The sequence below is a fragment of the Leucoraja erinacea genome, chromosome 4, assembly GCF_028641065.1.
Source record: "Leucoraja erinacea ecotype New England chromosome 4, Leri_hhj_1, whole genome shotgun sequence".
Taxonomy (NCBI): domain Eukaryota; kingdom Metazoa; phylum Chordata; class Chondrichthyes; order Rajiformes; family Rajidae; genus Leucoraja; species Leucoraja erinaceus.
This window is the reverse complement of record NC_073380.1, coordinates 31,468,505-31,483,780: the sequence shown is the minus strand read 5'-3', so window position 1 is coordinate 31,483,780 and position 15,276 is coordinate 31,468,505. Positions and strand designations below refer to the sequence as shown.

Below are 15,276 nucleotides of genomic sequence, written 5' to 3'. Positions count from 1 at the left end.
ACTTTCCGTATATATCTTTCCACAGCTTCAAGTTTACTTAGATAATGTAATTTTAGTCAGACAGAATTTACTGTGCCTGTATAAGTTGCACTTACAAATAATGTACCGTTCTTCTCAGTTTATTTTTTTGCATTCCATGCCGTCTCCAGTATTATCTTCATCAGAGGTGTTTCATATGGCTGAGAACATAAAAATAATAATCACATACTCATCCTGACTTGAAATTTATTAGATGTTGGGAAAAACAACATGACAAGAGCTATTTCTCCTTTCAAACAACTGTAAATCTGCTGCACGCAGATCTGCTACAGCTGTACTAGATTGCCTCAGACCTCAGATTGCTATGCGCGCTTTGTCGAGTCACTAGCATATTCCATAACTTTCAATCTGTTTTTCTCCCAATTTATGAAAATGAAAATTCCTACCCACTTCTTGTCCTATTAATGAAGGCAACAGCACTTTCTGCAGAAGATAGACACGAAAAGTTGGAGTGACTCAGGGGGTCAGGCAGCATCTCTGGAGTTGAGGAATAGGTGACATTTCAGGTCGAGACCCTTCTCCAGACTGAGAGTCAGGGGAAAGGGAAACGAGAGATGTAGAAGGTAAATAGAACAAATAAATGAGAGATATGCAAAAAGCAATGATGATCAAGGAAAGGTGGAGCCCACAATGGTCTGTTGTTGGCTGTGGGTTAGGTGACAACGAGTTATGCGGACAGTGAAACCCAACAGGACAATGGTGCAACGAGAAAACACAGGTGGCTGTGGGAGCGAGTCTGGGTTAAAACAGGGTCGTACAGCAGGAGGAATCACAGAGGGGGTGCAGCGAGAGAGGGTGTTGCTGAACTCTCATCGGAGAGAGGAGGAGAATTAATTAATTAATTAATTAATTAATACGAAGTTTTTCAAAGTAGGCCTACCATGAGACTTTCTGCTGGCAGTCTTGTTCAACTGTCCATTTACATTCAGAGAGAGATGAGAGTGGGTGTGGAGCACAGTTGCGTCGTAATTATATTAGCAATGACAGGCAAGACTTCAAATCTCACCAGGAAATGTAAAATTGTTTAATTCTGGAACAAAAATCTGACATCGGTGATGCTGCCCATTGAAAATCCTTCAGGTTAACAAATACTTTCGTTAGGTCCCAATTGGAGTCCCCCATTAAAAGAAAGATGTGGAAACTTTGGAGAGGGTGCAGAGGAAGTTTACCAGAATGCTGCCAGGGTTCAACTTCACGGGGAAGTTGGATAAACTTGGATGGTTTGCGCTGGAACATCAGAGTTTGAGGGGAGACTTGATAGAAGTGTATAAAATTATATGAGGCATAGATAGGGTGGAAATGTCCAACACTAATAATAATAATAGTAATAATCTTTACTTATATAGCACTTTTCAACAAAACCAGTATTTGAACCAAAGTGCTTTACAGAGTTTGATTAAATTAATTGAACAGACCAAATGTCAATATATCCATACAAAACAAAAAAGAGAAAAAAGAAAAAAGACACAGAACAGTACACTATAGAAATCAACATGAAACGTCCCCCCACAGCAGAATTCACTGTGAGGGAAGGCACTAAAAATATCCAGTTCTCCCTCTCATAGTCCACCCGAGGTCGGGGTCTATATGTGGCCTCCTCAGCCAACTCGATGTTCTCAGGCCCTCTGCCGCAAAGCTGGATCATCGTCGTCGGGTGAACATTCTTCAGCGGCCAGGACAAGCGGCCGCTTCCTCCCTCTGCAATGTCCCTCTGCCCGCGGACCTCAACTGGATCTATAAGGTTCGGGAAGCTTATTGTAATATTGAGGTTTTTTTTTATAAAGAGGGCAGGAACCCATTGAAGCGTGGCCGCTTTTAGATAGACACTGGATATGCAGGGAATGGAGGAATATTTGCAAGCAAATGAGATCAGTTCAGCTGGGCATCATGTTGGGCACAAACATTGTAGGCTGAAAAGCCCGTTCCTGTGTTATACTGTTCTATTTTCTAATATTGCTACTGTTATACCCAGTAGTTATACATCTCCTTTGTTGAACCATCACCTGTATTGGTAATATGTGAGCTGCGCTTTTTTTATCTCAGAGGGTGGTGGGGGCCTGGAACGCATTGCCAGGGGTGGTGATAGTGGCATTTAAGAAGCTTTTAGATAGACACATGGATATGCAGGGAATGGAGGAATATTTGTAAGCAAATGAGATCAGTTCAGCTGGGCATCATGTTGGGCACAAACATTGTAGGCTGAAAAGCCCGTTCCTGTGTTATACTGTTCTATTTTCTAATATTGCTACTGTTATACCCAGTAGTTCAACATCTCCTTTTTTGAACCCTCACCTGTATCCACCTAACGCTTGCTAGGCTTTGTCCCATTCTCATAAACTCATCCCACATTCTGCCACTCATCTGCCCACGCGAGGCAATTTATAGTGGCCACCATCTTCCAACCTGCGATTCTTCGAGATGTAGAAAGAATCCAGAGCATCCGGGAGAGCGTGCAAACTCCATGCCACCAGGATGCGAGGTCAGGATTGAGCCCAGGTCTGTAGGGCTGTGAGACAGCCACTCTACTACCTGTACAATGTCCAAACAAAACTTAACCAACGATTATTTTCAGTGAAATCATATAAGCAGGAAAAATAAATAGGAAGCTTATGATTCCGAGAGGAAGCCAAAATGTGTCACAAGTAAATGGAACACAATGAAATGGAATGAAAGAATATTCCTAAAACATGAATTCCTAAAACATTTAAGAAGGAACTGCACATGCTGGAAAATCTAAGGTAGACAAAAATGCTGGAGAAACTCAGCGGGTGATGCAGCATCTATGGAGCAAAGGAAATAGGCAACACTTCGGGTCAAAACCCTTCTTCCTGCGAAGGAAATAGGCAACGTTTCGGGTCGAAACCCTTCTTGCGAAACGGTGACTATTTTCTTCACTCTATACGTAGATGCTGAGTTTCTCCAGCATTTTTGTCTATCTTCCTAAAACATTTGTTTTCTTTGAAATGTTAATAAACTATCCAATTTTCTTTTTGGGGTTTGTACATTTTTCCTTCCAGTCATGCACTGGAGTTTTCATTAGGTGAAATGTTCTCAATACCTAGGATATCAACATATGAATAATAAGTCAAGTCAAGTCAAGTCAAGTCAAGTTTATTTGTCACATACACATACGAGATGTGCAGTGAAATGAAAGTGGCAATGCTCGCGGACTTTTGTGCAAAAGACAAACAACAAAACAACCAAACAAATTATAAACACAATCATAACACACATATTCTTTTACATAATAAATAATGGAAGGAAAAACGTTCAGTAGAGTTAGTCCCTGGTGAGATAGGCGTTTACAGTCCGAATTGCCTCTGGGAAGAAACTCCTTCTCAACCTCTCCGTTCTCACCGCATGGCAACGGAGGCGTTTGCCTGACCGTAGCAGCTGGAACAGTCCGTTGCAGGGGTGGAAGGGGTCTCCCATGATTTTATTTGCTCTGGAGTTGCACCTCCTGTTGTATAGTTCCTGCAGGGGGGTGAGTGAAGTTCCCATAGTGCGTTCGGCCGAACGCACTACTCTCTGCAGAGCCTTCTTGTCCTTGGCAGAGCAATTCCCAAACCAGATGGTAATGTTCCCGGACAAGATGCTTTCCACCGCTGCTGCGTAGAAGCACTGGAGGATCCTTGGAGACACTCTGAATTTCCTCAATTGCCTGAGGTGGTAAAGGCGCTGCCTTGCCTTACTCACGAGTGCTGAGGCGTGTGATGCCCATGTCATATCCTCAGAGATGTGGACTCCCAGATATTTAAAACAGTTCACCCTATCCACAGGATCCCCATTTATCCTCAATGGAGTGTATGTCCTCGGATGATGTGCGCTCCTAAAGTCCATGATCAGCTCCTTCGTTTTTTTGATGTTCAAGAGGAGGTTCAAGAATAAGGTCTTACAATACCGCAGTGCACAGCCAAAAATACAGTGGCACAGCGGCAGGGTTGCTGCCTTACAGTGCCAGATATCAGTGTTCGATCCTGAATACGTTGTAGCCTTTGTGGAGTTTGCACATTCTCCTTGCGACCTCATGCGTTTTCTCCAGGAGCTCCAGTTTCCTTCCACATTCCACAGTAACAGGATCGGTCTGAGTCAGCATGGATTTACGAAGGGGAAATCATGCTTGACTAATCTTCTGGAATTTTTTGAAGATGTGACTAGGAAAATGGACAAGGGAGAGCCAGTGGGTGTAGTGTACCTGGACTTTCAGGAAGCATTTGATAAGGTCCCACATAGGAGATTAGTGAGCAAAATTAGGGCACATGCTATTGGGGGTAGAGTGCTGACACAGATAGAAAATTGGTTGGCAGACAGGAAACAAAGAGTAGGGATTAACGGGTCCCTTTCAGAATGGCAGGCAGTGTCTAGTGGGGTACCGCAAGACTCGGTGCTGGGACCGCAGCTATTTACAATATACAATAATGATTTAGATAAAGGGATTAGCAAATTTGCAGATGACACAAAGCTGGGTGGCAGTGTGAACTGTGAGGAGGATGCTGTGAGAATGCAGGGTGACTTGGACAGGTTGGCAGATGCATGGAGATGCAGTTTAATGTGGATAAATGTGAGGTTATCCACTTTGGTGGCAAAAACAGGAAGGAAGATTATTATCTAAATGGTGTCAATTTGGGAAAAGGGGAAGTACAATGGGATCTGGGGGGAGGGGGCTTGTTCATCAGTCACTGAAACTAAGCATGCAGGTACAGCAGGCAGTGAAGAAAGCGAATGGCATGTTGGCCTTCATAACAAGGAGTTGAGTATAGGAGCAAAGAGGTCCTCCTGCAGTTGTACAGGGCCCTAGTGAGACCACACCTGGAGTATTGTGTGCAGTTTTAGTCTCCAAATTTGAGGAAGGACACTCTTGCTATTGAGGGAGTGCAGCGTAGGTTCACGAGGTTAATTCCCGGGATGGCGGGACTGTCATTTGTCTGAGAGAATGGAGCGGCTGGGCTTGTATACTCTGGAATTTTGAAGGATGAGAGGGTATCTTATTGAAACATATAAGATTATTAAGGGTTTGGACAGGCTAGAGGCAGGAAACATGTTCCCGATGTTGGGGGAGTCCAGAACAGATCTCTGGAGAAAAGGTTTAAGAAGGAACTGCAGATGCTGGAAAATCGAAGGTAGACAAAAATGCTGGAGAAACTCAGCGGGTGAGGCAGCATCGATGGAGTGAAGGAAATAGTTGAAACTTCGCCTATTTCCTTCACTCCATAGATGCTGCCTCACCCGCTGAGTTTCTCCAGCATTTTTGTCCACTCTGAAGAAAAAGGATAGGTGACATTTCAGGTCAGGACCTTTCTTCAGACTTAAGACATCTTCAGTCTGTAGAATTTGTCCCAACCTGAAACGTCACCTACCCTATTTCCCCAGAGATGTTGCCTGACCTGAATGATGCCTAGTTAAACTGAGCTCCTCTGCCTGTACATGACCCATATCCCTCTATTCCCTGCACTGCCATGTACCTATTTATAAGCTACTTAAATGCCACTATGGTATCTGCCTCCACCACCACCCCTGGCAGTGTGATCCAGACCCCACCACTCTCTCTGTAAAAAAAACTTGCCCCACACATCTCCATGAAACGCTCCTCCTTTCGCCTTATAGCTATGCCCTTTAGTGCTGGACATTTCCAACCTGAGAAAAAAGGTCCTGACTGTCTGCCCGATCTATGCATCTCATAATTCTATACACCTTGATCATGTCTCTCCTCAACTTTTGACGTTCCAGAAAAAAATAAAATGTCTGATGGCAGGAGTGAAATGAAGTGGTGTGGTTCCTTGTCGATAATAAACAATAGACAATAGGTGCAGGAGTAGGCCATTCGGCCCTTCGAGCCAGCACCACCATTCAATGTGATCGTGGCTGATCATTGGGCTGCCGGTGTTCAAATCTAAAGGCACTATATAAATGTAACATCGTCGTTGTGATTTAAGATGAATAAATAATTGCAAGTTTAAGGCAGCGATTTACCTCGTCCGCTTCCTCCATCGAAAGCGAAAACGTGTAGAGGGAGGAACTGCAGATAGTTGCTGGTTCATACCGAAGATAGACAGACAGAAAATGCTGGAGTGACCCAGCGGGTCAGGCAATATCCCTGGAGAAAAGGAATAGGTGACGTTTCAAGCCTGAACCCTTCTTCAGACTGAAAGATAGAGGACATGAAAAGCCCAGAGCAGATAAAACTGAAGAAAGAAACGTCACCCATTCCTTCTCTCCAGATATGCTGCCTGTCCCGCTGAATTATTCCAGCATTTTGTGTCTATCTTCGGTTTAAACCAGCATCTGCAGTTCCTTCTTACACAGACAAAACTTGCTTTACATAGATAGTTAATTTATCAAAATAAAACTGAAGGAGACTTTGGGGAGGGGCGAGGCTGTGATCTCTCTCTCTCTCTCTCTCTCTGCACCGCCTAAAGATCCGAGGCTCTAAACCAATAAAAATGACATCTGATTCCTCCCCCGGGCCGCAAGAATGATGTTCATAAAGGCATTCCTTTGAAGACAGCGCTGAAGAGGCAGTCTTCACCTCCCGACCCTCGGCCAGCGCTGGGAACAGCGAGGACTCGGCAAACGCGCTGACCCACTCTGTGCAGCCGGCAAAGGGGGCAGTGGGACCGGGGGCTCTCGCACGGTTTCCAGCGTCTCTCCGGGATCATCGCTTCTAATCCCAGAGGCATTTCTGGGCCAAGTAAAGAGGGATTTAAAAAAAAACCCCAGTGGGGATTTCTGGGCGAAACAAGGAAGGATTTGTGTTTAATCCCAGAGGGCGAAGCAAGAAGAGATTGTATCTCTTCACTTCTCCGCTCACACAGGCAGCGAAAGTTTCTTGGAAATAGTTTTATCTCATCGAGCTCACACGGACTTTTAACTGCGCCGCCACCGGATTGAAAAGAAGTGGGGAGGGAACCCCTCGGAGTGGAAGGGACAGCGGCGATCTGAAGATCAACCACAGGAGAGGGAGCTGAGTGAAGGGTGAGCCCGTCTCTCCCTCCTCCTCGCCTCCAGCACCGCCCGCACGGAACTTGCTGCTCACGGGTCTGTCTCAACGCGGATCAAAGCGGAGGCTCGGACCCGCAGCTGGATTAGTTTGCTGGAAAAGTTTCCGCAGTTTGCTGTGTGTGCGCGATGGCTCAGCACCGCCTTAAAGCAGCCGCCTCTTACCTGATGCTGATACTAATTCTCCCCGGTGAGTTATACCATTTAAGCTCCTTGCTTGTGTGTGTGTGTGTGTGTGTGTGATTGTGCATGTGTGATTGTGCTTGTGTGTGTGTGTGTGTGTGCGCTTGTGTGCTTATGTTTGTGTATCTCTGAAGGCGGTGGAAGCCGGTTCTCTGGATACTTTCAAGAGAGAGCTGGATAGGGCTCTTAAAAATAGCTGAGTCAGGGGATATGGGGAGAAGGCAGGAACGGGGTACTGTTTGTGGATGATCAGCCTGATCACTTTGAATGGCGGTGCTGGCTCGAAGGGCCGAATGGCTTACTCCTGCACCTATTGTCACATTTATATACGCACACATACAAACATAATGTACGTGTCTATGTGTGTGCATGTATGCGTGCTGTGTGTATGCATGTGGGTATATGCCTGTGAATCTATATCCACGTGTGTTTATAGTTTTATATGTGTATGCATGCATCAATGTGTGTGCATGTATATGCTTGTGTATCTCTGTGTATGAATGTGTGTTTGTGAATGTTGGGGTGTGTATGCGTGTATCTGTATATGTGTTGTGTGTGTGTGTGCGTGTGTGTGTCTGTACGTGTGTATCTATACAGAGTGTTTACATAAAAATAACAATTGATGACTCCATACTCCGTATAACACCATGAATGGCCCGGTTACGGTTCTCACTACAACCAAGTGAAGCGGATTAAGTGTTAGGGCGAAGCAGGGAGTCCCAGGTCAGACACTGCCCCGGACGGGAGGTGACGGTTCCACAGCCCGGTATCAGCGTGTAGTCTCCGCGAGTGGCGCTCGCCGCAGCTTCTCGCCTTGGTCAAGGTTAGAAACGTTGTGTAGGATGGAACGGCAGGTGCTGGTTTAAACCGAAGGTAGACACAAGGAAGCTGGAGTAGCTCAGCGGGACAGGCAGCAACTCTGGAGAGAAGGAATGGGTGACGTTTCGGGTTGAGACCCTTCTTCAGACGTCCGCAGAAGGGCTTCGATCCAAAACGTTACCCATTCCTTGTGTCCAGAGATGCTGCCTGGCCCGCTCAGTTACTCCAGCTTTTCTTGTGTCTATTTTAGAAAGCTTGTGCCGGTTTTCAGGCAGCTCGGCCGGACTGTCAATGGATGGCAGGGCGAGGATGAGGGGCAGAGAGATGTCGGTGCCGGGACATCAAAGCTGCACCAGTTAGGGCGAGAATCCAGGCTCCCTGTTGAAATTAAATTACCCAGGAAGTTAATTATATATATATATATTTTAAATAAATGCATTTAAAGAGCTCGGAGGCACAGCTTCTAAAGAGTTGGCATTTTATTTGACAATTTAAAAGCAGGAAATGTGTGGGTTACATGGCACTGTGCGGGATTAACTGGACGGGTCAAACTCCGTCTGGGGAGAGAATAAATAGACAGGCGACCCTTCTTCAACCTCACGGTAGAAAGGTTGTGTACCTTCCCCGGTAGAATCAAGGAACTGCAGATACTAGGTACACACAAATGCTGGAGAAACTCAGCGGGTGCACCCGCTGAGTTTCTCCAGCATTTTTGTGTACCTTCGATTTTCCAGCATCTGCATTTCCTTCTTACACACAACTGCAGATACTAGTTTACACAAAACAAAAACACAACGTGCTGGATGTAACTCAGCGGGCTGGGCAGCATCTCTGGAGAACGGTGTCTCCTTAACCCAGCATTAAACATGTTTGTCTTCCCTCTCCATAATACCCTCCATGTTCTCCACGGATGCTGCCTGCGTGAGTCGCTGAGTTACTCCGGCATGTTATGACTTTCCTCGGGTCTGTAGAAGGGTCACGACTCGAAAGGCCACCGATCCATGTTGTCTTGAGATGTTGACTGGCCCGACCCTCTGTGCTAGCTCGCCCTGTCATTTCACCCCCCGAGACCGCTCGTGAACGTCGGCTCAGTTGTCTTCACTTGTTCATTCAAGTAAGAAAAGTCCCTACGTACAGTGTCACGGATTTCAGTGCAAAGTTAGTAAAAGTTCACCCAGAATGGGACTGCGAATCATTCAGGACTAAAACACCTCTAATTGCCTCTGTAAATTAAACTGCCAGGTGAACGAGTTGATGCGGGTATTATAACAACGTTGATAATATATTTGGACGGGCTTCGAGGGATATGGACCAAATGGGACTAGCTTGGATAGGGTTATCTTGGTCGGCATCGACTAATTGGGCCGAAGGGCCTGTTTCCATGCAATATGACAACGACTTTAATAGAATCAACAGTGAACAGTTTTTGACTTGGTTCGCTCGGACCTTAGAGTGAAATACGTCAAAACGCCCCACTATCAATAGTCAATAGAGTCACACCGCGTGGAAAACAGGCCTCGTCCATGCCGACCGACAAAACATCATCCAAGCTGGTCCCATTTGCCCGCATCTGCTCCATAATCCCTCTTGTACGAATAATTTTAAGCGACTTCAAAATGCATTATACATCGCCGTACACAACATAGATAATTGAGCGATCCTCTCTCTCAGTGGCGCTTTGGTAGATAAATATGCAAAATGTTAGTTGGGATGACAATGCAGGATAAATAATAAAGGATTTCTCATAAACGTTGCCAACTGAATTTTAATTAGGTCTTCAATTCAGTTTACACTCTCCTGCTGTTTCTCCCGAGACAGACTATTTGTACACTAACGTCCCTGACCAAATATCAGGAAGTTGGACTGGTGCCAGAACCCAGATTGATTTCCTGGGACAGACACAAAATGCTGGAGTAACTCAGCAGGTTAGGCAGCATCTCTGGAGAAAAGGAATAGGTGACGCTTAGGGTCGAGGCCCTTCTTCAGACTGGGAGTCAGGGGAGAGGGAAACTGGAGGCATGAGGAGGTACAAATAACAAAAGAATGAAAAGGTATGAAAAGAACAAATCGAAGCCAGCAAGGGTGATGAAGGAAATGTGGAGCCCACAATGGTCCATTGTTGGCTGTGGAAGAGGTGATAATGAGGGGGTACGAAGTGAAACTAAGTAGGACAGTAAAACTAGCAGGATGACTAGGGTGGGGGGGGGAGGGGGGGTGGAATACAAAGGTTACATAATTAGAGAAATCAATATTCATATTGATGACTATCCTGGGAGCCACTCTATCTCTATGTATAAGCCCATTTGTTTTGATATAAACCTGACTCTTAATGCAAGGATCTACCTCCACATCACATCGCTTCTAACCTCATCCCTCTCCTATCAACAACCGCTTCTCTCTGTGGTGGGTTAATTGAACTGGTGCTTAAATGAGCAAGGAAAATAGTCAGAATATATGTGCGTGTGATTAATTTTTTAAGAAGAAATGATGAGATGTAGGCTTAGTTATGGGAGTAAGTAAGTGGGCAGTCTCTGCTTAAATGGTGCATAGCCTTGTCCAGCTCAGTTTGCTCATTTCTATGTGTTCTTACCAGTTACATCAGAATTTTTATTATTTCAAAAATAAATTTTATTCAGAATAAAAGATACATACAAGGCAACTATCATGCCAGGCTCTTAACACATTCTTAGTATTCATACTGTACGTGAAGCAATTGCAGACGCTGGTTTGCACCGAAGATAGACACAAAATGCTGGAGTAAACTTGGTTTTTTTGCTCTGTACCTTTTCATACCTCTAGTTTCTCTCTCACCTAACTCTCAGTCTGGCGAAGGGTCTTGACCTGAAACATCACCGATTCTTCTTCTCCAGAGATGCTGCCAGACCAGCAGAGATACTCCAGCATTTTGTGTCTTATCTTCTTATATTCAATATTGCCATTTGTACCCAGTAATCTTAGCATTTCCCATTATCTCAACACATCATATAATTGCCATGCATGTGCCCCCCCTGGGGTGATATCCCTTGTTTGAAGGGTGTCCCCAGCATAAGTTCATGTCATAGGAGCAGAATTAGGCCATTTGGTCCATTGAGTCAGAGTAGACATTCAATCATGGATAATCTATCTTTCCCTCTCAACCCTGCCTTCTCCCCATAACCCTTGACATCCGTAGTAATCAAGAACCTATCATACTCCACCTTATAAATATACATTGAAATGGCCTCCGCAGCACCTGTGGCAACAAATTACACAGATTCACTACCTTCTGACTAAATAAATTCCTCCTCATCTCCGTTATAAAGGAACGTCCTTTAATTCTGAGGCTATTACCTCTGGTCCTAGACTCTCCCACTAGTGGAAACATCCTCTCCACATCAACTCTATCCAGGCCTTTCACTATTTGTTAAGTTTCAATGAGGTCCCCCCTCATTGAAAGTTAGTTGTCTCAGTTTAGTTTATTGCCACGTTTCATCCTTCTAAACTCCAGCGAGTACAGTCCCAGTGCCATCAAACGCTCATCATATCTTAACCCAATCATCCCTGGGATCATTCTCTTGAATCTCCTCTAGACATTCTCCAACGCTAGCACATCCTCAGATACAGGGCCCAAAACTGCTCACAATACTCCGAATGCGGTCTGAAAGTGCCTTATTAGGCCGTAGCTTTACATCCCTGTTTTTACATTCTATTCCTCTCAAAATAAATGCACACTCATCCCTCCCAATGTCCAGCAAGGGAAGGACCCTAGACTGTGTCCTCTCCCACAGAGCCTTGGCATTCAGCTTCAGCGAGTCTCTCAGCACATACTCCTGCTATCTGGAATGGGTCAGTCAGCAACATTCTCTGGCGGACATCTCACTCTGCTGGGAGACCAACAATTTTCGGGCAGATTAAAGAGAGTCTTTCACCAAATTGATGGTCTTCCAGCAGCTCTTGATGTCCATCTCTGAATGTGTCCCTACGACAGGGCCATAAATCAGGGAGTCCTCTGTTACACATTTGCTCAGGTTGAACTATGATAAGGGTCCTTGCACTAGTGTTCCAGCTGGTTCTATCAGTTGTGATTTGTACACTTTGTGTTCAATGCAACCAGACTTCATTCTGTCTCCAGGAACATCTTTTGTTCTGCAAATCCAAATCACATCCTCAAATCAAATCCAAATCGTATCCTCATTCAAAGAACAAAAACATTACCTATCCGTATCTTATAAAAGTGATGCCTTACCCGCCGAGTTGCTCCAGCGAGAGTTACTCCTTCATGTGATTATTTGGAGACCAGCATCTTCTGTTCCATTTAACGGATATCCCCTTAGCATCAGCACAAAGCTTTGTTTCACAGCTTATACTACAATCAAAACGTATATTGGATGGCACAGCGGTGCAGTTGGTAGAACCACTGCCTCACAATGTCAAAGGTCTGGGTTCTCTTCTGGGTTTAGTACTGTCTGTGAGGAGTTTGCATGTTCTCCCTGTGACCGCGCGTGTTTCCTCTGGTTACTCTTATTTTTTCCCACATTCCCAGGATCACGCAGGTTTATCCAACGTAATATGCAGATTAGGTTGACATTAGTTTGATAAACAGTTGTCCTCAGTAAATGACGTCTGGTGTACAAGTGAGAGGCAGAGTCTGGGGCCAATTGAGGGGAGTGTGCTTAGAAAGTGGATTTAGTGCAAGTGAATGGTTGATGGTCAGCATGGACTTGGTGGGCTGAAGGGCCTCTTTCATTGCTGTATCTCTTTGTGCCTAAATAGCTCTATATTGTGCAATTTGGGTAAAAGTGAATCCGAAAGCACTTCACAGAAATGCCCAACACAACAGGCTTTTGGCACAATGGCCTTCATCAGTCAGAGTATTGAGTATAGAAGTTGTGAAGTCATGTTGCAATTATACAGGGCTGCCAACTCTCACGCTTTGAGCGTGAGACTCACGCCCTCAAGCAAACTCTCACGCCCTCACGCTGATCAGAAATTTCTCACGCTCAGTGGTGAGAAATTTTGTGATCAACGAAAATTTCAAAACTCGGATAAACTGCATGGTCCGCGGGTGTTGGAGAGCCGGGGCTGCGGGAGGGATGGGAGCAGAACCAGCGGCGGGAACAGATATGAATAGCCATGATCATATTGAATGGCAGTGCTGGCTCGAAGCCGATGGCCTATTCCTGCACCTATTTTCTATGTTTCTATGCTTGAGTATATGGCAATAAAATTCGATCACTTGATTTTGAAGCATTCATGCATGGTGGAGGTATAATGTAGTCATAGAGTGATACAGTGTGAAAACAAGCCCTTCAGTGCAACTTGCCCACACCCGCCAACATGTCCCAGCTACGCTACCTGCTTTTGGTCCATACCTCCAAACCTGTCCTATCCATGTATCAGTCTAACTTTTTCTTAAATGTTGGGATGGTCCCTGCCTCAACTACCTCCTCTGGCAGCTTGTTCCATACACCCATCACCCTTTGTGTCGATAAAGTTACCTCTTAAAAATACTTCGTACAAAAAACATTGAAATCATACTTCTACAATGCACTAAAACATGATTTTAATACATCAAATTTCAAAAAGTTCCTACCCTGGGAGGGAGGGACACCCTTCTTCCACACCCTCTCCCCACTCGGTTGCTCCACTCCCTCACCGGGTACTCCCAAGGCCAGTGATCAGTGATCGCACAGCCTCCCCCCTTTCAATAACGCTCCAATTTAAAGCATATATATTGTATTCAAGCGTAAGTTAAAAGACTCGCTGCAGTATGCACCATATTGCACAATTTCAAGCTGAAAAATGCAAATGTTCTGTACCAATGGGAGTTGTCCACCCCCCCTCACTCCCAACTGTCACCCAATGTTGGCAGCCCTGAGTTATTTAAGACATTGGCAAGGCCGCATTTAGAGTGTAAGAAGGAACTGCAGATGCTGGTTTAAACCGAGACCCGAAACATCACCCATTCCTTCTCTCCAGAGATGCTGTCTGTCCCGCTGAGTTAATCCAGCTTTTTATATCTACCTTAGAGTATTTAGAGTCTTGTGTTCAGTTCTTGCCACCATGTTATAGGAAAGATATTGTCAAGTTGGAATGGGTACAGAGAAGATTTATGAGGATGTTGCCAGGACTAGAGGGTCTGAGCTATAGGGAGAGGTTGAGCATGCTGGAACTCAATTCCTTGGAGCATAGAGATGATCTTACCGAGGCGAATAAAATCATGAGAGGAATAGATCGGGTAGACGCACAGTCTCTTGCCCAGAGTAGGGGAATTGAAAACCGGAGGACATAGGTTTAAGGTGAAGGTGAAAAGATTAAATAGGAATCGGAGGTGTAACTTTTTCACACAAAGGGTGGGGGGTGTATGGAATGAGCTGCCAGAGGTGGTTGAGGCAGGGACTATTGAAACATTTAAGAAATAATTTGACAGGTACATGGATAGGGCAGGTTTACAAGGATATGGGCCAAAGGCAGGCAGGTTGGGACTAGTGTAATTGGGACATGTTGGCCAGCGTGGGCAAGTTAAGGCCGAAGTGCCTGTTTCCACGCTGCATGACTCTATAACAGGAGAAGTCAATCAAATAAACAGGTTTTCAGGATTGTGTTTGGAAATCATTGCATTTTTGTTATTTTAAGTGAATTTGAATGCCCACGGTACATCACGTTCATTCCACTCGCTGCTTAATTCATATTCCTCTGTCTCAGGAGACAACAATGGCGGTGCCATGAATTAAACAAAGTTTTGCTAAAAGCCCTGTCCCACGGTACGAGTTCATTCCAAGAGTTCTCCTGAGTTTGCCCTGATTCGAACTCGGAGATTTACGGTAATGGCCACTCGTCGGTACTCGGGGCTCTCGTGGACATTTTTCATCATGTTGAAAAGTCTTCATGAGCCTTCCCGTGCTTACCTGCCATTAGCGAGTCTTCCCGAGCACCTGCTGTTAGCGCTAAGAGACGTCCCCGAGCTCCGACGTACCCGCTACGTTCATTCTCCATGCTTACCACGAGTTTGATTTTTTTTAAACTCGGGACAGCTCTTGGAATGAACTCGTACCGTGGGACAGGGCTTTAAAGAGATTAAAGGGCCTGTCCCACTTGGGCGTAATTTGCGCATCACGCAGGTGGTGCACAAAGTTTTGTGAATCCCAAAATCCTGGGGCGCCGCGCGCAACCGCACGTCACTGCCTACACCATCACGTCTCGCCATGCGCCATGCGCGCGTCACGTGCTCATCACGACGCACAAATGATGTAGTGTAAA

General features: G+C 45.3%; 1 protein-coding gene across 1 annotated transcript in view; it reads left to right on the top strand.

Annotated features, from left to right (window-relative positions):
• The first annotated feature begins 6,527 nt into the window (after positions 1 to 6,527).
• Positions 6,528 to 15,276, top strand: part of LOC129696244 (protein APCDD1-like) — a 41,811-nt gene continuing 33,062 nt past the window's right edge. The window contains exon 1 of the mRNA XM_055633950.1: positions 6,528 to 7,225. Within this exon, the coding sequence (XP_055489925.1) occupies positions 7,165 to 7,225 (61 nt within the window). The 5' untranslated portion in view covers positions 6,528 to 7,164. The remainder of the gene's footprint in view (positions 7,226 to 15,276) is intronic.